At 46.1% G+C, this 23,497-nt stretch overlaps 1 protein-coding gene across 2 annotated transcripts in view; it reads right to left on the reverse strand.

Annotated features, from left to right (window-relative positions):
- Positions 1 to 275: 275 nt before the first annotated feature.
- The window catches only part of SMARCAL1 (SWI/SNF related, matrix associated, actin dependent regulator of chromatin, subfamily a like 1), a 53,972-nt gene continuing 30,750 nt past the window's right edge, over positions 276 to 23,497 (reverse strand). For both annotated transcript variants that reach the window (XM_040228493.1, XM_040228492.1), the window contains 8 exons: positions 23,013 to 23,153; positions 19,154 to 19,372; positions 12,460 to 12,530; positions 8,455 to 8,557; positions 6,414 to 6,596; positions 5,293 to 5,393; positions 4,229 to 4,325; positions 276 to 1,143 (listed from right to left, as the gene is read on the reverse strand). In XM_040228493.1, coding sequence (XP_040084427.1) covers positions 931 to 1,143; positions 4,229 to 4,325; positions 5,293 to 5,393; positions 6,414 to 6,596; positions 8,455 to 8,557; positions 12,460 to 12,530; positions 19,154 to 19,372; positions 23,013 to 23,153 — 1,128 coding nt within the window. In that variant the 3' untranslated portion in view covers positions 276 to 930. The remainder of the gene's footprint in view (positions 1,144 to 4,228; positions 4,326 to 5,292; positions 5,394 to 6,413; positions 6,597 to 8,454; positions 8,558 to 12,459; positions 12,531 to 19,153; positions 19,373 to 23,012; positions 23,154 to 23,497) is intronic.

Below are 23,497 nucleotides of genomic sequence, written 5' to 3' on the forward strand. Positions count from 1 at the left end.
TGACTGTACTGGGTTAAAGTATTACTAAGTTGGTCCTTCTTTGTTTTTAAAAATGCTCTTTAGAAAATTAAAATCACATATGTGCCTTATGTCTTGTTTCTATTGGACGGTATTACTTTACACCAGGGGTTGGCAAACTATGGTCTGTGGTCTAAATTCTGCTCACTGCCTGTTTCTGTAGGGCCTGTGAGCCAAGTCCAGTTTTTACATTTTTAAATGGTTGAAAATAGAAGAATGGTAATTCATGACATATGAAAATTATATGAAGTACAAAATTCAGTGTCTGGAATAGAGTTTTATTGGAAAAGAGCCATAGTCACTTGTTTCCGGATAGTCCATGGCTGATTCTGCACCAGAGCAGCACGGCTGAGTGGTTCCAACACAAACATCCTGACCCATAAAGGCAAAATTAATTACTCTCTGGCTATTTATAGAAAAAGCTTGTCAACCCCTGCTCTACACACTTAGCTTACTTTACCTTTCTTCATAGAAAAATACTGCCTTTCTTGTTAATATGATGACCTTGGCAAATGCCTGCACTTTCCTTCTTTGTTTAGTGAACCCCTGTCAGCACCTACAACAGGGCCTGGCACATATTAAGTGCTCTATAAATATTTGCTGAATCAATACATTTAAAAAAAATCTAGATTTCAGGGGCTGTGGAGGAAGCACCTTGTTAAAGAACATGATTCACCATTACTACGACCTACTATCTGTTTCTCGGTAGGTCAAGCTAAGATTAATTAAAACCCAGGCAAACCCACACATAAGGAAAGGAAATGCTGACACTTGGCCTGGTAACCCACTGGGCTTGGAGACGGAGACCAACACTAAAGTAAGGACGAGAGGAGCATACGCTTCAAAAAAAATAAAAAGCCTTATGTTATTTTAATAAATTCCATGATTTTTAATGCTCCCCCCCCCCTCCTCTTATAGAGGAGAGGTAAAGCTGTCCCAGTTATCAAAAAATTCAAATTTCTTCTTCTTCACTGGGCTGCCCGTCAATGTGCTTTCATCCAGCGTGTCTCCCGTGTCCTGGGAACCTGGATCAAAGGACTCGGCTGCCTCCAGGAGCTCCATATCGCTTCCGTCTTCCTCGAAGGACTTCTGGAATAGGTCGTAGATCTTCTGCTGCTTTGAGTCCTTCCACAGAGGAAGAAAAGACATCAGTAACCAGGCATTAACACTGACTTTTCCTCCACCTCTGTGGGACCAGCTCAGTAAACTATTTATCACTCGAGCAGCCTTACTGCCTTCATGTCTGGCTTCTTCTCTACTGCTTGTTGGGGGAAAAAAAAAAGAAATGGTTGTGAAAGCAACAAAGGACATGCTCTCACACTAATTTATGTTGGGAATGCTTCTCCCTTCTAACTTTACAAATCGCTATTTCAATGATGAAACAGCTCCCAAGCTCTCACTTCCTCCAAGGCCTTTTTCCACGAAGAGGCTAGTTAAACTGCTAAGTCAACCCCCAAATCAGTGTGTTTAGCCATGGTTTATACCTAATCTTCAGAGTGGTTATAAAACACACACTTGACGTACTGATAAGTAGATACATGCACCCATTTCTGACTACCCTAAACTTACAGTGATTACAACTGTGCCTGTGTGCTGATGACAACAGTGTAGGGCTAAAATCATACCCAGTGGTTACGAACACAACACACGACGGGCTCGTTCTCACCCCTCTGCTGACCTCTGCTCTGTCTCAACTCCCAGCCCTGACCATCACTCAACCCAGAGGCACATATTCGGTATCTCCAGTGACTTCCCACAGGTCCATAAAACCAAACCTGTCTAAAAACCACAGCCATGTCTCACCTCAATCCTACATCTCTGAACCAGCTCCCGTTCCCTGGTTTTGATGGTCTCCCACTTCTCACCCAGTCCCCCGGGCTTGGGATCTCGGGGGTGTCCTGATTCTGTATCTTACACATCAAGGCTGGCTTCTCCCTCTGGTCCCTCCTAGGTACCTCGGAGGCAGTTTGTTTACTTGGGCCACATGGCTCTGGACCTGCCTGGACCTGAAATGGTTTCACTGCACTTCCTGCCTCAGGCCTCTTCCCACATCACCTGCCCACAGATCTGGCCCAGGCCTGATTTTTCCCTCTAGATGGTCCTCTACTAAGATTCTCCTGTCACGTCACTGGGCACCCTCTGTCTACCTCATCAAGTCTGCTTCCAGGCCCTAGCAGGTTGAGACCTGCTAGTCAGGTCTCAACCCAACTAGCCACTCTTTCTTTGCTTTCATGAAAGCCTTCCACGGTGATGCTAAATCCTTGAAAACTGATCCTGCAAGGACTCTAGATTATTCAGTAACCCGTGCCCTACGTTCGCTCGCCATTCAGGATCCCAAATATTCAGATGGGACATGACATTAAAGGTAATTAAGATCAGGCTCATAGCAGCCATGTGCCCCCTCTACGATAACCCTCATCAAGCTTCTGTCTGGGCAACTAAAAGTCAAGGAAATGCTGCTCACAAGGCAGCCTACTCCAGAGAGAAGTAGCTGTCCACGTTCATTGGCGTCTGTTACGGCAAAGCTCTGTGCTAATCTGGAGCACACACAAAGGGAAGCAAATTTCAAGATCAGACAAATATTTCACTTCCCCTCTCAGCAGGCAGGCAGGCAGACATGACCTTTTTTGCTTCTGGCTCCTATACGAGGAGGCAACATTTTCTTGTCCTAACAGTTGATGAAGTTTTCAGTTTTAATTACTAATCAAAATAAATATTGATAAGCTCCGTTTGTATTATCTCGCATTTGTACTTTTAGGCAGAAATTCTTAATTAATTCAGAGCAACTGAGGGTCAGGCCAGTATAAATAAATGAGTTATAAATAAACCTATTCTTATTAGTTGAGAATCCTTTAAAAATAAGGCTCTTTCTTTTTAAAGGGCAAATAATAAGCAAGGCTCTGTCAAAACAGTCATTATTCAACTGAATTAGAGAGTTCTTTAAAAAGTTTAAAAATAAAGTTGTTTTTAAAAATTGGCTTATTAACTGTAAGGATAATTTATATTATAATTTATATCTACCCCGAGTCTAATTTATCCCAATAATTACACCCTGAAAAAAGAATTTAGTTTTAAGTAATCGTAAAGATCACACCCTCAGACAAGTCAGAATCACCTACAAGACTGTGTTGATTTAAACTCAGCTTTGATGCTTGCACCTCAGTTTTCTGAAGAGCAAGGCTGCCTTTCAGCACAAGGCTCAGACCTCTGTCCAAGTTCACTCTTTAGAAACAATCCTCTTAGGACCTCCTGAATTCTCACCTTCCTCGTCAACCACCTGAGCAGGTGAATGAAGACCAGCCCTGGTCGTCTTTGCACCTCTCACTCCTCTCTTCCTTGTTTCACAGAAATGGAAGAAGAAGGGCTGTGGCCGCCAAGGGGCTGGAGAGGTAGGCCAGGGCAGGCCTGCTAGGCCCAGGCTGTTCTCGCCAGAGGCAAACAGATCTCAGCCCTTCTGACAAGGCCGAGCCGGTCACGGAAGGATGCTCATGGGCCTCTTACTCTCCTTGATAATAATAGAGGCCGTCACACAGGGAATGCTGGCTGAGCCCGGAAGCCTTCTGCCTTGAGCTGGCTTCACGTGACCCGTGACTGTGGGCCAGCTTGTGTGAAAGTGAAAGTGTTAGTCACTCAGCCGTGTCCGACTCTTGGCAACCCCATGGACTGTAGCCCACCAGGCTGCTCTGTGTATGGAATTCTCCAGGCAAGAATATTGGAGTGGGTAAACAGAGATTTGCAGGGCAGTTGTGGGCTAGTCTTACTCCTATGCAAATCTCTGTTCACCCCTTTATAAAATGGGGAGACACTGAGAATAAAATGCAGCTACAGAGGAGAAAATATGTACATGAAAGCAACACCCTATGTGAAACAGTCCCCATTGTGGGCTGGGGACATGTTCAGCCAGCCTGCTGAGTGGTGCTATGTACTTTTTGCAACAATTTAGCAGTTTGCACAGGGGAGTTTTTTGTCAGTTTGGCCTGATGGCAGCATTTGGAGGCCCTGGTTTTAGGAGGATCTAGAAGGGTATGTGAAAAGCAGCAGGAGTTAATGTCAGCACTTCTCCATAAAGGGATGCACACTTGGATTGACCTGAGAACGACTGCAGCCGTTTATTTCGGCTCTCAGTCTGGGGGAGATTTCAGGAGTGATTCACACCTTCCTGTTCCAAACCTCAGGATGCCCCAGAGCAGGGAGCCATGGCTGGTGTTACCTTGTGGAAGTAATCTGTGGCTTCTGTCATTTCTGAAAAATTGGTCTCAGAGAGCCCGGCTTCACCCAGAACTTTAATCTTCTCTTGAATCAGGGGCCTGTTGGGGAAGAAAGGAGCTGCAGTGCATGGACCCAGCAGACTGATTACAAGACCACCACCCCCACCCCCGCCCCGAGCTTACGGGACAGTTTACTGTCTCACATCTCTGCAGCTCTCCAGGAACGAACACCCGTCCTGAAACACCTACTTCCTCTCTATTGTAAACAAACCAAGTCAGGGCTCAGATATCAGACTCAAAGCTCTTTCTGCTGGGAGATGTGTATGAAATAAATGCCATTACAACAAAATTTTGGACCTTGTGCTGTTATGAGCTGCCTGAATAACAAATCCACTAACAGAGACAGGGAAGAAGAAGCTAGCCACACACAAAGTAAAGGTCAGATGCCTCAGTCATCATGCTAGAAACAGAGGTAGGCAGTGGAAACAGATTAGATAATCAAGAAACTTATTATCAGGAAGGGAGAAATGGCACTGGGAGGGAGCATTTTGAGATCTTTCTCTTAGGTAATGGTCATGAAACTCCATAGAGTTGAAAACTTTATCCCAGTTCTGCTAAGAAAGCACTGCATGACCCAAGTGAGCCACCTTCTTTGGATGGCCCAGCAGCAGCACTGAAAATGTGGCCTTATGGTACCAGCAGACATCACAAGGGGACAACGGGGGCGTTTCCTGTCTAAGCAAGAGCCTTCATGTCTGGGAACAGTGTTTTACAAATAAAATTTCACCTACATTTCATCCCAGTAAGTTCTCCTCCCTTTTCTCAGGTCAGTGGGAAGGAGCCAAGTACTCATTCCTGCAAGGTTTCTGCATTTCCCCCACCCCACTGCAGTCACAGTAACGCTGCGCAGGGGGCCAGACAGGGTCATGATGAAAGGGGGAGGGCACTACCAGTGAGTCTTCTGTGTGGGTCCCTGGAGAGCTCCCCCAAAGCAGAGGCTCTCAGGGAGCAAAGAAAATACATCACTGGTGTCAAGCCCAACTGCCGGGCCAGCCAGCGGCCTCACCAGAGGTAGTCATCAGCCGTGCCTCTCGCCACCAGGTAGTGGATGCTCACGGAGCTCAACTGTCCGATGCGGTGCACCCGGTCCTCAGCCTGCATCAGCACCTGCGGGGCGTGGGGCGGGATGGAGGCAGGTCGAGGCTGCTCGGTCCATCACAGCCCTGCCTCCTCCCCGTGTGTCACAGGGCTGGGGGCCTGCGTGCCTCTGCCCACAACCTGTCGTCTGACAAAAGGGAGAGGCAAACACAGCACTGGGCAACTCGGGGAACTCAATCTGTAGCTGCGGCTGTGGATGGCTCCCCAGGGCTGGGCCCGGTGCTGGGCACTGTGGACAGAGGCTGAGCTGCAGCTCTGCCACCAGCCGTGACAAAGGGGACCCGGCCTACTTTCTGTCTTCCTCCATGGAATGAAAAGTTATCTTCTAAAGATAAAAATACTGTACCTTGGCAGAGGCCAGATAGGATAGGGGGTAGGGTGGCTTTTTTATACCGTGGTGAACCCTACAAAGAACAATGAAACCCACCAGCCGTGGTTTCTATTCTGAGAAGCCTTCCGCCTCTAAGCCCCCCATGGTCATCGTTATGGCCGTTGCCAGTGTGTGGCAGTGAGAGCCACACCCAGTCAGGACGTCAGGAGGGAAAGACCTTCCTGCTGGAGTTGAGGAGAAAACTTTACAAGTCCCAACAAATGTCTTCCGTCTGTTGCCACAGTAGTCAGCTCATCAGATAAGGCCAGTGGGCACCGTGGCCGTGTCCAGGGAACACCCACCGTGGTCTCCCTGCTGTGGCCCCATCACTATGTGGCTCTCAGGGGTGGTGGATAAAAGGGGCTCAGGGTGGGAAGGCAGAGGCCTGGGACCGGGGCTGCCACGTGCTCCCCTTAAGTGACAGCTATGCTCTCTGAGCGTCTTCAGGGAGAGGTGGATCCGGAGGTTTCTTCAGAACGTCAGCCTACCCATTGATAATCAGATGGAGTCGATAATCCTGCTACAAAGCAGGGGCTGTGAAGACCTAAGATCTGTTTATGAAGCTGACGGACAACCAGGGGCCATGACGCTAGCACCAGGGACAGCGCACACAAGCCCCGCCTCTCGCCTCCCCGACCCCTCGGACGCGCGCCCCTCACCCCCGGGTTCCAAAACAGCTCCCCGAACACCACCAGGTCAGCCGAGGAGAAGGTGAGGCCCATGTTGGCGGCGGTGATAGACAGCACGGCCACGGCGGGGCCCGGGGACAACTGAAACTGCTGGCAGAGGTCCTCGCGGTCAGCCGAGGAGGTGGAGCCGTCGATACGGATGTGCTGCACGCGCTGCAGGAACATGGGGAGAGGCGGTTGGGCAGGGGTGCGCAGAGAACCGCGCTGCTGGGACTCCGAGCTCCAACAGGCGTCCTCTGAACAGCTTTCTGAGCTTTTTTCTGGCCTTTCCTTTCAAACTGAACCTTGTGTTGGCAGAACTGTAGGTTTGCGTGTGTATTAAGCAAAAAAAAACAGAGGGATTCCTCGTCCATTACCCCAGTGATAATATTGGTAAAAGTTGAAGTATTTTTAGTCGTTGGGCTGTGTTCAACTCTTTGGGACCCCATGGACTATAGCCCACCAGGCTCCCCAGTCTATGGAATTATCCAGAGTTCTCCTGAATACTGGAGTGGGTAGCCATTCCCTTCTCCAGGGGATCTTCTCCACCCAGGGATCAAACCTAGATCTCCTGCATTACAGTCAGATTCTTTACCATCTGGGCCACCAGGGAAGCCCAATGTTGGTAAAACTATAGCATACTATTATACCCAGGAGACTGACTTTGACACAATCCACTGGCCGTATTCAATTTCCCATTTTACTGAGACTCATCTATACGTGTTCTATACAGTTTTATCCCACATATGCGTTTTCACATATCTGCCTTCACAGTGGAGACAGTGAATGGTTCTAACCACACAGGGATGCTCTGTGGCCCTTTTATAGCTCTGCCCACTTCCCTCCTGCTTCCCTCTCACCCTACTAATCTGGCCTGCATTTTTAAAATGTTCCATGTCAGAAATGCTATATAGAGTCAAACACTATGTAAACTCTGGGCTGTGGTCTCTACTCAGCATCATTGCCCAGAGACTCATCCCAGTCATTGCATGTACAGACAGATCGCATGTACCTATAATTATACCTCATGATTGCAGCCATGAAATTAAAAGACGCTTACTCCTTGGAAGAAAAGTTATGACCAACCTAGATAGCATATTGAAAAGCAGAGACATTACTTTGCCAACTAAGGTCCGTCTAGTCAAGGCTATGGTTTTTCCAGTGGTCATGTATGGATGTGAGAGTTGGACTGTGAAGAAGGCTGAGCACCGAAGAATTGATGCTTTTGAACTGTGGTGTTAGAGAAGACTCTTGAGAGTCCCTTGGACTGCAAGGAGTTCCAACCAGTCCATTCTGAAGGAGATCAGCCCTGGGATTTCTTTGAAGGGAATGATGCTAAAGCTGAAACTCCAGTACTTTGGCCACCTCATGTGAAGAGTTGACTCATTGGAAAAGACTCTGATGCTGGGAGGGATTGGGGGCAGGAGGAGAAGGGGACAACAGAGGATGAGATGGCTGGATGGCATCACTGACTCAATGAGCGTGAGTCTGAGTGAACTCTGGGAGTTGGTGATGGACGGGGAGGCCTGGTGTGCTGCGATTCATGGGGTCGCAAAGAGTTGGACAGGACTGAGCGACTGAACTGAACTGAACTGAAGGTTTCCCTGGTAGCTCAGACAGTACAGAATCTGCCTGCAATGCAGGAGACCTGGGTTCGATCAATGGGTCAGGAAGATGCCCTGGAGAAGGGAAAGGCCACCCACTCCAGTATTCTCACCTGAAGAATCCCATGGACAGGGGAGCCTGGTTGGCTACAGTCCATGGTGTTGCAAAGAATTGGACACGACTGAGCAGCTAACATTTTCACTTTCAAAGCAATTAAAATTAAAAAAAAATTTTTTAAGATGGGTTAAAACAAACATGTTCATGATTCTAAAAGCAAGAAAAATCCTTCAGAAAGTCTTCAGCAATGGTTCTGGAAAACTTCATCTCACTGCTTTGCTCAGATCTGACCTCGGCCTGCTCAAAACAACTCAGCAGCCAATGCACAAACAAGAAAAGCATCCTGTGCTGAATTTCAAAGGGTGCTTACCTTCCTCTCAAGCTCCTTAGTAATTGCATCCAGAACCACCTTATGGTGCGCAAACACAAGAAACTTCTCTCGTCCACTTTCTAGCAGGTCCAGGACATATTCGCTGCATTTAACAAAGACAACAATAAATTGAAAACATATGCAATCCGACTGAAGTTAGTTACTGAAAAGTGACTGCATTTATGGCAGACACCTTTGGGGTACCTGCCTCCCTGGCCCATCCACTCCCTCCTCTGAGAGCTGACCTTTCCCTCTCGCCCTCAGAAGGTATAGGGAAGTCATCTTCTGCCATATACAGAACTCTTCCATACTTTTTAAGTCATCTCCCAAACACAAATAAGTCAAAGTATCTTTATGTTTTATATGTTTCTGACAGGTTACTGAAACATTCTTATAACCTGAGATCATACTAGATAATTGACAGTTTTCACTTTGGCTGCTATTATCATTCAAGTGTGTTTTCAATAAAAACTGAAGTGCTGTCTATAGATCTGAAAATGCCTGGGCAAGGATTAAGGGATTCTTGACAGTAATCAAATTTGGGGCAATGCAGTATTGAGAAGTGAGTAGGAAATGGCAACCTACTCCAGTATTCTTGCCTGGGAAATTCCATGGACAGAGGAGCCTGGGGGACAGAGGAGGCATGTCGCAAATAGTCAGATACCACTGGGCATGTACACACACACGTGTACTTATACTCAGGACGGGTCAGGGGCAGCCCTCCAGCTCCCTTCCACAGCAGACTGCACACCAGGGCCTGCAGTTAAGGCAGTGTTAAGTGAATTCTTTTCGAGGCCAAGGAATAGGGGGTGAAAAGGCCTTGTTTACGTGGTCTTTTTTCCTCCCTTTATTTCTCTTCTCCATCCACTGTGGGTTTTTTTAAACGACTTATTTTTTTTTTAATATTTTTATTATTCTTATTTACTTTTTGGCTGTGCCGTGGGACATGTTGGATCTTAGTTCCCTGATCAGGAATTGATCCCACACCCCCTGCATTCGAAACTCAGAGTCTTAACCACTGGACCACCAGACAAGTCCCCATCCATTGTGTTGTTTTCTTGACTTTCTGCTCCTTATCTTTAGCTGTGGCCTTAAAGGAAGGCAGTGACCACCGAGAGCTGTGTAGGGAGAAGGGTCGCTCAGTCAGCAGACCCTAAGGCTTGCCCTGGTACTAACGCCCTGCAGAGGGTTCCCAATCTCAATACAGGTCAAGGCTCCTGCACAGGTAGCAGGAAGGTGAGCCTCAGTAGACAGGACACACACATGGGTGTCTGGGCAGAGAACAGATACTGCTCTCCTTAGAGGGCAGATCTCTAAGGCTTCCTATCACAGTGTGGGCAGGTGGTGAAAAGGTAAGTGGATGGTCTTCTTAACATTTAAGATTTTCAAAAAACACTATGGTCAACCATAGTATGGAGTTGAGTTCCATCTGTGAATTGTTGGTACTAACATAATCTAATTAGTTTGAGAGACATAAAATTTGCCATGATATAAGCAAAAACATTTATTACTACATCATCAAAAAGTCACAAGGCCATAAAATCAACTTGCTCAGGCCATAAACACCACGGCCCCCAATTTTCCTAATGCTTTTCTCCACTCTGCGTCTCAGACATGGCACCACTGCTCTGCCTTCCTCATATCCCTAGGCTACCAGGCTGGAAATATTTGCCAACCACAATAACCTTGGCTTTATATTGAAAGATGTCCATTAAAATGAAAACCAACAACAGCAAAAAAAAAAAAAAAAAGAAAGAAAGAAAGAAAAGCAACTATCAGAGGAAATTGGAGTTTTAAGATTTATAATCTAATTTCTACTTACTAGCTGTGTGACTCTGAAGTTTAAAGATTTACATGAGATTTACTCAGTTTCTACATTTTAACTTATTCAACTTATTTAACTGATCTCACGAAGAGACTGTAAATGTGAAATGAGTTAATAGATGTTAGAACTGTTGGAAAATATAAATCACTGTATAATTTATCATAGGATTTTGAAAAAGTATGTCTAAGATATGTTAGGGACTGAATGTTTGTGTCCCTGCCCACTAGCTCATATGTTGAAATCCTAACCCCCAGTGTGATGGTTCGGGCTTCCCAGGTAGCCCTAGTGGTAAAGAACCTGCCTACTGATGCAGGAGACGCAAGAGATGAGGGTTCAATACTTGGGTCAGGAAGATCCCCTGGAGAAGGAAATGGCCACCCACTCCAGTATTCTTGCCAGGAAAATCCCATGGACAGAGGAGCCTGGTGGGGTACAGCCCACAGGGTCACAGAGTTGGACTGAAGAGACTTAGCATGCACACACAATGTGATGTTATTGGGAGCTGGGGCCTATGGGAGGAGATGGAGCCAGTTCTTACAAAAGAGAGCCCCAGAGTACCCGTGCCCCTTCTGCAAGGGAGGACACAGCAAGAAGATTGCTGTCTACAAGCCAGGAAGAGAACTCTCACCAGACTCTGAATCTGCCAGCACCCTGAATTTGGACTTCCTAGCCTCTAGGACTGTGAGAAATACATGTTTGTTAAGGCACATGGCCTGTGATAGTTTTGTTATAGCAGTATAACCATACTAAGTCAAGGTCTAACCTAAGTTTCTTTACAAGATGGAAAAATGGCTAGATTTAAATTTCTAAGGGGAATGGGTGGCTCTGAGCCAGCACTCAAGGGACCCTGGGTTTTGTAGGTCACAAGCTGAGAGAGCAAAGGAAGGGCTGACACCCTTGCCATCTGTTATCCAGTGGCACGTGAGAAATGGGTTGGTGGGGGCAATTCCGGTTGGTGTCTGAGAGAGAAGTTTTCAGGCTATAAAAACCACACCTGGAGTTCATTAGTCTCATAGCAGTATCATAAATGAAAAGGGTAGTACCCAGAGGGTGAAGGAGGGCTGCCCAACACTCAGTGGTCCATGTGGAGAGCCTGCAATTGGAACAATGAGGTGAACTCACTCTCCAACCACATATGAGGATGCAGAGGGAGAGGCCAGGGAGGCTAGGCGGTGCAGGGGCCGAGTGAGGGGCCGGGTAGGCTGCGTGGCTCAGTTTATCCATGAAACTTAACCCATGTTCAATTCCTTTCATTGTAACCTAATCACTTGGACCATTATCCTGCCGGAGTCTCATACGAATGTTAAACAATAAAAATTAGGCAAGCTCCACGTCATTTTAGACTCACTTCAAGCTTCTATCACAGTGATATGTGAAAAGCAGTGGGGGTTTCTTTCTTTAGCAAAAGCAGACAATTTTTTTCAAGTCACTGAATAATTTTAAGGACAGAATTCATCACTTCAGCTTTAGTTTAAAAGGCGGAAGGAGACTCAAGTATGACAACAGCCACTTGCCCGTATCTTTTGAACAAACCCTGACATTCACTTTCTTTCTTATTTAGGTAAATGATGGCTGAAACACGTCTTTGGAGAAGACTGGAGACTCTCTGAAAGGCAGCTTCTAAGTCTTCTATGAAACCCCTAATGTCCTCCTACAGGCAAGTGAGCACAGTTCTCAGAAGAGGAACACTTCACTTCAGTGTTTGGGTTATTCTGCCCTCCTTGGAAGTGGCCTCAGCTCCACTTCCTTGGGTTAAGACATGATCACTCAGGGACCTCAGTCACATCTGGGAGGTGTTCCAGCTACAAGCCTACTTATGCCTCCTGAGCCATGAGGCTGTGGTGCCTTAAACTGTATATTCAAGGCAACTAGCATTCAAGTCTCAGATGATAAAGAGTCTGCTTGAAATGCAGGAGACCCGGGTTCAATTCTTGAGTTGGGAAGATTCCCTGCAGAAGGGAATGGCTACCCATTCTAGTGTTCTTGTCTGGAGAATTCCATGGACGGGGGAACCTGGTGGGCAACAGTCCATGGGGTCGCAAAGAGTCGGATATGACTGAGTGACTAACACAATCATTTCTTACAGAACAATAAAGCCATCCTGATGGACTAAGGTAACAGGTGTTTCTTTTTAAAAAAGAGAAGAGAAAAGAGAGAAGCGACACTTGGTGACCACTTACATAACGGATGGGATTTTAGCTTCAGCTGTTCTGTTGAAGAAGAGAATGAGGGCTTCTTTTTGCTGCTGCTTCTGTGGAAAGAGAAAGGGGGGGGTTTAAAGTCTCCCACTCTGAGAACTCTGCAACAGACTGATGTAATTATTGCCACCACGAGCTTTATAGGTCCCAATATCATGTGGCAGAGCCAAGAGTCCCTGACTTATCTGCTTGCTTTAGCCACGCTGTGGAACTGTCTGGACCCTGGGAGACATGGCATTATAGCTCCTCTGTCAGCCTTTGAGAGCTGTCGTGAGAATCCAACGAGGCAAGGAACATACGAGCTCTTTGGAAGGACATCTCAGGTGGTACCTCGACATCCATACCAAGCTCAGGTGCTCAGCTGAAAGGCAGCCTTGCTAAGCACACCTGTTTACTACAGGCGTTGCAGTCTGGTGACAACTTACACGAGACCCTGGACCAACAAGTTCCCCTAGTCCCTTCCTCTGGCAGGCAGGCAGAGCTGTGTCCATACCCAACTGACTGAGCTCACCTCTAAGACGTGCTGCATCAATTCCAGCTGACACCCACTCTATTCAAATAGCATCTCAATACTCTCATTCATGTGTTTCTGGCCTGTCTCCCCATAAGGCAATTGACTTCTTTAGTGTTTGCGTCTAAATAAATCCCACTAAGGAATGCTAACACAGGAGGTGCTTAAATAGTTTCATAATAATATGAGAGAACGTTTACTATCGCTCCTGGGCTCCCAGAGATGACCGATACTCTCATCGGCCTTGGTAGAGCCACCATCCTCTTCCAGTGTGGGTTTACAGTTGCTCCCACAGTTTGGGCCTGGGCCCTGTGAGGCCAGTGACTGACACGGCAGCTCCCTCATGGGACAAAGAGATGACCCAGCAGTAATAACACCCATGGCCCCGAACTCACTATAACTCAGAGAAGCAGCCACAGCGGGACATACCTTAAATGATGGACACCACAAGACGAGGGGAAAAGCTACCTGGTCAAAATCGCTGTTTGGCTTTAAGCAGCATCTCTCGTCTAGGTCTTGACGAGAAACAAGAAAAAGACCCCAGAACCACAGGAATCCATGGGGATCCTGCTACTGACGGGTTAGCAGGTCCATTTCATTTTATACATGCGTGTCATGGTGGCCACCGTTGCTCCTATCTTGTGGCAGCAGTTCAGTTTAACAACTCAAACTTCCTGGGAACTCACGGCGAACGTGCGGTTCTGTGTGTGTGTGTCGGGGGGCGGTGTCCATGTGCCTTGTTTCTCAGCCTCGGGCGTGGTCAGGACTCCGATGAGGCTCCAGACACACGCCCAACTTTCCGTGTGTGGCCCATAAGCTCACATGGGGTCCACTCATGTCCCTCAAAGGGTCCCCGGCAGCAGGTGAGGCTCTCCAACCGAACACGTCCCTAGAAGGACATGCTGACGGGACAGTGTCAGGCTCCCATCTGGTGACCTCACCAGCAGTGCGCATGCCTCGAGCAGACTGCACCCCACTCAATCCACAAAATAAACCCCTGGGCCCCTTCAGACACTCCTGTCAGATCCTTCCCCCCACCCACACTTACTCCACATCTGCTATTAGAAAAGGAGAGGGCAAAACAGATGGAGAGATGGTAAAAAAAAGCACTTTCAGAAACCCTGCCCTGAGATTTAACATGCCCAGAACTGATGTGGGTATGAGAAAACAAACATCCTCATCACACATGGCTAGGAGGCTGCAGTCCATGGGGTCGCTGAGGGTCGGACACGACTGAGTGACTTCACTTTCACTTTTCACTTTCATGCACTGGAGAAGGAAATGGTAACCCACTCCAGTGTTCTTGCCAGGGACGGGGGCGCCTGGTGGGCTGCCGTCTATGGGATCACACAGAGTCGGACACGACTGAAGTGACTTGGAAGCAGCAGCAGCAGCACGGGGATGGTATACTGAGCTAACTCTTTTGGTCAGTATATAGCAGAAGTCTTCAAAATATGCCCATATCCTGTGATGTGTGTGTGTGAGTCACTCAGGAGTGTTTGACTCTCTGCAAGCCCATGGACTGTAGCCTGTAAGGCTCCTCTGTCCATGGAATTATCCAGGCAAGAATACTGATATGGGTTACCATGCCCTCCTCCAGGGGATGGTCCCGACCCAGGGATTGACCCCAGGCCTCCTGCACTGCGGGCAGATTTCTTTACCATCTAAGCCACCAGGGACTCCCTATCATGTGAGACAGCAACTCAATCCTTAACATTTATCTTCAGGAAGAAATGGAGGTACACAAACTCAGATGTAAACTGCTTTTTCAGTGTAGTGTCATTTAGAATAGTGAACAACGGAAATGACTTAAGTGTCCAGCTACAAAGACTGACAAAATTATTATATAGACATGTGAGAAAGTATTCTGCAGTGTTCAAATTATTGTTGTTATTTAGTCGCTCAGTCATGTCCAACCCTTTTGCAACCACATGGACTGTAGCCCGCTGGGCTCTTCTGTTTCCCAGGCAAAGATACTGGAGTGGTTGCCATTTCCTTCTCCAGGGGATCTTCCCATCCCAGGGACCGAACCTGCATCTCCTGCATTGAATAGGTGGGTCTTTTACTGCTGAGCCATTGGGGAAAACCAGTCTTCAAATATTATGTTTTAAAAGAACACACAACAACACTGAAAAGTGCAGATATAGTTTTGTAACCTGCTTTCTTCCCTACTTGAGGTATGCAATCTCATATCTTAATGGATACATATGGAATCTAGAAAAATGATACTGATGAATCTATTTGCAGGGCAGGAACAGAGACACAGACATAGAGAATGAACTTGTGGACACAGTAGGGGAAGGAGAGGGTGGGACGAATTGAAAGAGTAGCACTGAAATATATACATTACCCTGTGTAAAATGGATAGCTAGCGGAAAGTTGGTGTATAACACAAAGAACTCAACCCTGTCTTCTGTGACAGTGTAGAGGGGTGGGATAGGGGTGGGATATGGGTGGGAGGGAGGCATAAGAGGGAGGGGATACATATGTATACTTTTGGCTGATTCATGCTTTTGTGTGACAGGAACCAATACATTATAAAGCAATTATCTTCCAATTGGTAAGCCTGGCATGCTGCAGTCCAGGGGTTACAAACAGTTGGATACAACTTAGCGACTGAATGATAACAACCACCTCCTCCAATTAAAGATTAAAAAAAAATACTCTGCTCATTACATACATAAGTTATATGTAAACTGATATATAAATAATAAATATTTTAAAGCAAAATACACAGATTTAATAGAAGAAAATACCCAAATGATATATGCCAAAATTATCAAAAGATGGGTCAATTTATTTTTTATAGTATAGTGATAAAAAACGTTTAATAAATGCTACATATTATAAGCACTTTTCTTTATCAGACTTTATACAGTAGATATCTGCTGTATTTTTAATGTAGGAGAAATCAATAGTTTATCTTAAAAAAAAAAGAAGAAGCTCCCCAAACTGAGTAGACATAATATTAGCCCAATAACTATCTTACTTCTTTTGCTAGCCCTGGACTGGGAAATTTTAAATAACCTGCATTCTTTGTTCCTGCCTCTTATACTTTTATTAAATTAGATCCACTGGGGTTCTGAATTTCTTTCTCTGTGTGGGAATTTGAATGGATTGTCAAACGGCAGAAAGGTGAGCTGATACCATCCCCAGGAAGTCTGCGTGGACCAGTTCTATTTTTCTGCTCCTGGTCCTGCTGATCAAAAAACGGCTTTAGACAAAGAATGATTAGAGTTGGCTTTTCTTAGCCGGTGAAGAGCTATCTATTATTTCAGCTCAAAATGAAAAAAAGCTTTCGCTGTACGTTATGTTTTATAAATTGGCTGCTTCACCTTGGCTTCTGTGATTTAAAGCTTTTCAAAAACGTGGTCCTCTGGATGGGAAGGTGTGAGGGAACAAAGAAAGAACCGCTTTTTGACAGGTTAGCAGTGCTTTGCTTGAACCACCATGTGTAAAATCACTGGGAAACCTGGGGCTGCAGAGTCACTATTAAAAATGGGGGTGGTGGGGTCCTTTCTGCAGATTCACAGACTAAACCCACAAAACCATGATTCTCCAGTTTAACTCTTTCAATTCAGGATTTCACAGCCAGTCAGGGCTTGGAAGGCATGTTGATGGCCATCTGGTCCAAGCCCCCACAGACACTGGTTCTATTTCCTGGGTTAAGTGGGGGTGGACTGCTCCCAGTTGGCATGGTTTGCAACGCACTAAATCTGTGGCTTTATGGTAAGAAAGGTTCTGATGTTCTAAAGGCTCACACTCATAAATTCATTTGCTACTTGGATTTTCCATTATAAAAAATGAGTTTACATTAAAGAAGACAAAAGAAAACAACATTTTTCAAGAATTTATCCTATCAGAAAGAATATAGTATCTTAGTACCATGCCGAAGGCAATCTTTATTCAATTTCTCTCTCTTAAAGACAAACTTAAATTTCCCAAGACATCAAGGAAGCACAGAGCAATTCTCAAGCACTGTACTGAGAAGAACTCAAGGGCTCTTCTCCACTGGATTCTTGAAGAATTACAATGCAATTTAGGGTCTGTTTTCACAATCTGCAAAATAGCTTTAAGACTCGGGTGAAGAAGCAGTGACAATAATCACACAACAGGTGGGATTCAGAGCAACTGCCACCAACCTTTTGTACTTTTCCAGCACCAAGCCTAGGAGGCAGGTTGTGGCTTCCCTTTTCAGGGAAGAAAATATCAACAAATCCCAAAGAATTCAAGGGATCTGCATAGTCTCGGGGAGTTATAAACATCCAATATTCCTGATTTCCACGGCTCAGCCTAGTCAATTTCACATCATCCCCTATTAATTCAGAAATCAAACATGCAGGTTACACCTGAAATCATAAAGGGCCACTCACCTAACCATGCACATTGGCGTAAAGTTTAAAAAATCCTTTCAAACCTTGCTGCACTAAGTTCAAGATTCCCATACATTTTTTTTTTTTTTTTTTGGCTATTCTGCACAATTGACAGTTGCCTCTTGACCACTTAATATGACTTTCCTCCTCAATTCAAATCCCCACTGACTACTTTGTCAGTTGTCTACACTGGCTGTTCTCCATCTGGTTCGAGAGGTAAACTGGTATAGGCAAGGCTGTTCTCTGGAGACTCCCATGAAATACTGATAGACTCTCTTCCACCACACGTTCAAGGAACTAAAACACTTTATAAAGCTTTTTATAAACATTCATACCTTTGCATCTAAAAATAACATACATTTGAATTTTTTCCATTTGTTTTTCCAATTTTTTCCATTAATAGTATATATACACTGGTTTTCTTGTTTGGTAGATTTCACTGATGGGCAAAAGTTAGACTTGTTAATGGCTTAAGAAAGTTTTAAGAAAAAGCTTAAAATCGAGGAAAAAATTTCCATTCATTGAGTTTTTATCTCAATGAATGGAAAAGGCCACTGACACTGATTCTAGCAACAGAACACCTTAGTTCTTCTGGTAGTTCCATGGAAATATAATTTGAGAATCACTGGTCTGTATGTCCACAGTGATGTTATGGAACTTTATTTGAAAATTCCACAGCAAAGAGATTATGCCTGCTCATTTCCTCCAGGCCACCCAGATTATTGTGTATAATATAGTGTAAATTAAACACAGCTGGATAAGGTATTAATATCAGTGCAAAATCCTACACTGTTTCTTAAAAGCTACTAGCCAGTTTTGCTCGTCACATGGGAAGATAACATTAAAAAAAAAGAATCACACATTCTGTCTCTTGTCATTTTATTTATTTTGTACTCTCCTAGGAGGCTGGTATCTCATTTAGATCTAAGTTTCTGTATACAGGGTAATACCAAGCCCAGATAATGCTTTATGATAATGTCAAAAAATGTCAATGACTGTTATTTTCTTGGGAATGAAAACTGCAAGGTTTTTATCCCATGAGGACAGAAACGGAGCTGGTATAGATTACTTGACAGCACTTAGCACAGTGTGACACTGAAGGCAGATACGAAATGAAAGTGTTTTGAAAAGATAAAGCCGCCGTAGTGGAAAGAGCCCTAAAATACAGAGCTAACAGGCTTGGGGACAGCCTCAGCTCTGCCATGGAGTAGGTGTGAGACCTTGGTCGAATCCCAATCTCTGTGAACTTCAGTTTCCCTTTCAATAAAATGGAGGTGCCAACTTCCTGCCAACCATAAATGACTGTAATAAGGACTAAAGGGTAAGAAGGTTTGAAAACTGTTATATAAATGTTAATTTGATACTTTGACTAAAGCAAGTGACATGGGATGGTTAGAGGGTTAACATGTACACCAAATACCCTTAGGACTAATTTCTAACAACTGTGACTAGAGAGAGGTACCCTCAAAATACACTAAATGCAAATTCCAACTTTCTTTGAGGCATTCAGAATATGTATCACCATCCTGTCATTCCCCTGGGGTTTATTTTTATGACTGTCCATCAACAGTGATCTACCCAAGGAGAAAGCTGAAAACTCATGAGAAATTTGGGAAGCAGACTAGATAGGCTGAGAAACGAAGCAGGCTCACCATCCTGGCCTTGGGAGGTAGGGAAAGGTTACGGAAAGACAACGTCAGAGGACTCTGGTCACCCCCACGGTGCCCCTTCCTAGGAAGGAATGGCAGTGCCCACGTGGACTTCCAAATCCCCATCTGCTGCCCCGACTCACAGTTTTGTCCTTGGTGGTCATCTCCTTGGCGGCGGCATCCAGGGCGGCTCTGGTCCTGGCGTTGATCTGGCCTGGGGCGACCACCACCATCTTGCGCTGCTTGGCTGGGAGCTGGGAGAGGACGTCGCCCTTGAGGCGTCGCAGCATGACCGCCTCCTCCAGCAGGAGCTTCAGCTCCCCCAGGTTGGAGGAGCCCGAGTAGTCCCATCCCCAGGGCTGCTGTGGAGGCAGAACCGAGACACAGCCCGTGAGACTCCTCAGGACCCAGGGACGGGGCTGTGACCCCCAGGGATGACTTCCTCACAACGTTCTCTTCCCCTGGCTTTGTTCACAGAACTTCAACTGGCTTTGAGGGATGACTCAAACCTCCAGGAAGACAAATGAGAAACAGGAAGGGAATAGGGAGAAACAGGAAGGGAATAGGAAGAAACAAAGTTGGGAATGAGGTGAACCAAAAATGTGTATCATCAGTTCAGTTCAGTTCAGTCATGTCCAACTCTTTGCGACCCCATGAATCACAGCACGCCAGGCCTCCCTGTCCATCACCAACTCCCGGAGTTCACTCAGACTCACGCTCATTGAGTCGGTGATACCATTCAGCCATCTCATCCTCTGTCGTCCCCTTCTCCTCCTGCCCCTAATCCCTCCCAGCATCAGAGTCTTTTCCAATGAGTCAACTCTTCGCATGAGGTGGCCAAAGTACTGGAGTTTCAGCTTCAGCATCATTCCTTCCAAAGAAATCCCAGGGTTGATCTCCTTCAGAATGGACATGGCATCCCACAATTTGGTGTTAAGCTTTCTAGCAGCAAAGGGAAGATGTCTTGGCCCATTACATTAAAGAACAAGCGAGAGGGCCTCCCCTGGTGGTCCAGTGGCCAAGACTCCTTGCATCCAATGCTAGAGGCCTGGGTATGATTCCTGGTTAGGAAACTAGATGCTGCAACTAAGACCTGACTGAACCAAATAAATAAATACTAAAAAGAAAAAAGAACAAACCAGATATTCAGCTTGCCAGGCTCTTCCTATACATCAAATGCAGAAAGACTCTTCCTCAGGGCTTCCCCTACAGAGCCCACTGCCCAAGGTAATAGACGACGCTGTGATATCTTTATTTGATGGGGTTAACAGGGATTTATTTACAAAGCTGTTCTTCCCCAGTGTAGGTTTCACCAAGTGTGACCTGGTGGCTGCTATCACAGTGGCCATAAGTGGGGGCAGAAGGGGAGAACCCGGAACACAGGTGCAGCCGCATCTGGTTGAAACCAGCGGTGGGTTTTAGAGCACCCAGGCCATCTTTGATAAAAACGGTTCCTTCACCCAGCAGCTCACCGGCGGCAGCGAGTGAGAATGCCTACTTGCTGCCATACAGCTGGAGGGGACGTTACCAATTAAAAACCCTGCCCTTCGCTAACAATCTCACCAGAAATAGGACTGACTTTTATGGTCTTGTAGAAAATGAGGGAGCTGGGGTGCCTGTTGCCTTAGGGTTTCAGCTGCTCATTTTCCCTCATGCCTCAGCCCACCCTGTACTGTGAGCCGCCGTGGGCAGGGGCTAGGCTTGCTCATTTTCGAGGGCCAGTGGACCTAGTATAATGGTGATGTGGCAGGTGTCCCTTGCTAAGCTGGGAACAGGAAGAGACAGCCAAAGATAGAGAAATAAAATGATCAAAAACTGCTTCTTTCTTTTTTAAAAAAAATGCTCTGAAATCAACTGGAAGTTCTCAGCAAATGCCTTCACACCATGGGGTTGAAAATGAGCTCAGTATGGGGCATTCTCTTCAGTGGCTACTTTTATTGCAAGAATCTGGCCACAATTAAAAAAAAAAAAAAGTAGATCTGGCCTACTGGCTGCATTATATAAAAATCATGCCAGGAACAAATAGATATCATAATTAATTTAGGTATCATGCTCCAACATTCTAATATTATCAGCTCTTAATCTTGCAGGTTAAAACCTGATAATACCAAAGGTTTTAATATATGGAATAACTACATTTCAGCAAGCTTTTTACTGAAAACTTATCAGGGAGCAGGCATTGGGCTAAGTGGAAGGAAGGATATATTGGTCTAAGCAGAAGGAAGGATATAAAGATGGGGAAGGTACTTTGTTTTCTTGGGTGCTGGGGCAGCAAGGAGGAGGGAAAGGGTGAATTTGAGGATGTGAAGGACTGCGGAGATGGTGGCCAGGAACATAGGGAGGGACGGCGTGGTGGTAAAGGCAATGAGCTCTGCTTCTAGCTCCTACCACCCCTGGCTCAACAAGACACTATCAGGGACCAGACTGTCGAGGAGGAGAAGATCCTTTGGAGAAAGTGGATCGCTTGCAAAGAGGACAGAGGTACAAATCACACATGGGAGTTTTGAGTGATCAAGACAACCGTGTCCAATCTAATTTGGACTGATCCACAGGGAAACTTAGTTAAAGAAGTGTACAGCTTTAAGTACATTCAAGGACAGAAATTTCTTGCCTCAGTGACCAGCTAAAAATGGTGTGCAATTAACTTTGCCAGGCTCCACAAGTCACACGATAAGTACTTTGTTTGAATATAAGTGGATATTTTTAAAGTACTTGGAAAGCTTTTCTCTTTTCAGGAAGCATTTTAAAATAAGGCAGATGATCGTTTTTATGTCATGAACTTGCACAGCAAGGCTCTTCTCTCTCAGGTGGTGTGGGGGGCAGCCACTTCTCCAGAGTGTCAGGGCCAGCCATGCAAACCAGCAGCTTGATATATCTGTGATTTGGTCACCAAACAGGAATCCTTGAGGTCTGAAGTAACGAGGCTTTGAGTCCAGCTAGAGCCTCTGTGACAGGGGCACCACCCACAAGAAAGAAGCCGGCATGAGAATGAGTAATTAACTGAGGGGGTGTCTCTGAGGGCTTCCTTGGTGGCTCAGACAGTAAAGGGGCAAGTTTGGCATCCAACTTTTTTTTTTCACTCTTATTTCCCACATCATTAATTTTTTTCTTCAATTAAAAAAAAATTGAGGTTTTAGAAATCATGATAGCATTTGTGTTTATAAGGTTTGCTCTGCCCTTTTTGGAAAAGAGAAGCTGTGTGGACTGCGGCTCTGTGAACTGCAGCTCCAGGGGCAGCCGCTCCTCTGGCTCTGTATTCACAGACAAATAATCGGTAGGTCAGAGGCTTCCGGCCAGCGGATCAGACACGGTTCACCATCGTGAGTCAACATCTATGAGCCAAGGCGCACTGCTGTGAGCCCACCACGGCAGCCTGAGACCACGCCCCCCACTCCACCTGTTCAAAGGCATCCTCTGTCTTCTGTGCACCAAGCAGGGGGCCTTGGCTTCACCTAAGCTCACTTCAGTGTCCTGCAGTCGGGCAAGAGCTGCAGGCTCTTGGAGATCCAGGCACCTGTGCACCGCCCACTGGTCCCTTTACCAGAAAATACTATCGAGCATTAGAACTAGGAGGGGCTGCTCTTGTCTTACCATAGAGGACACTCCAAGGCCAGAGTAAGGGGTGAAGCGGAGCTAAAATCTGAATCCAGCTCTGTGGCTGGTCCCTTCTGACCACGCCATAGCCGAAAAGAAGGAACAAGAAGGAAAGTGTGACTGTTGTATTTAAAATGGATAACCAACAAAAACCTATTGCATGGCACATGGAACTCTGCTCAGTGTTATCAGCCTGGATGGGAGGGGGGATTTTGGGGGGGAATGGATACATGTATATGTATGGCTGAGTCCCTTCACTGTTCAGCTGAAACTATCACAACATTGTTAATTGGCTATACCCCAATACAGACGGTTTTTTGGTGTTAAAAAAATAATAAAACAAAAAAGGAAAATGTGACAATCAGGGTGAAGGGTGGATGGGGAAGAGAGGGAATGGAGAATAAATACCCGCTTGGCGCCACAGTAGCGAAGTCCAAAGGCATGGAACTGAGGGAAGAAGGTTGGCTTGACGGCAAGGATCTGTGTGTAGAGCTCCGCTGGCCGGGACATTGCTGGTGTGCCCGACAGTAAGATCACCCTCTTGGCAACCTAGAACACAAAGAGCCAAAGGTGCTGAGGCACACAGAGGACACTCAGGGCATGTCCCCAGCACCCTCTCACTAGGAGCTGGAGCCGACCCTAGAACAGTATATTCCGTGGAATCCAGCAGGAAGCAAGACGTTTGCTTCCTGGCATTCTGACCGTAGGTGCTTCCCAAGTTCACCCATCTTAGATCCAAGGCAAATGTAGATTCCAAACACACTAAGACTGGCATCACTCCAGGGCTCTGGGTGGCATCAGCCTGGGAACTCTAGGCGAAGGTACCACGATCAGAGAGAAAGAACAAGTGTGCTCCGAGAACCTCATGGTTGGATCCCTGTAAGAGGCTGGGC

Source organism: Oryx dammah, unplaced genomic scaffold (genome assembly GCF_014754425.2).
Source record: "Oryx dammah isolate SB20612 unplaced genomic scaffold, SCBI_Odam_1.1 HiC_scaffold_27, whole genome shotgun sequence".
NCBI classification, from domain to species: domain Eukaryota; kingdom Metazoa; phylum Chordata; class Mammalia; order Artiodactyla; family Bovidae; genus Oryx; species Oryx dammah.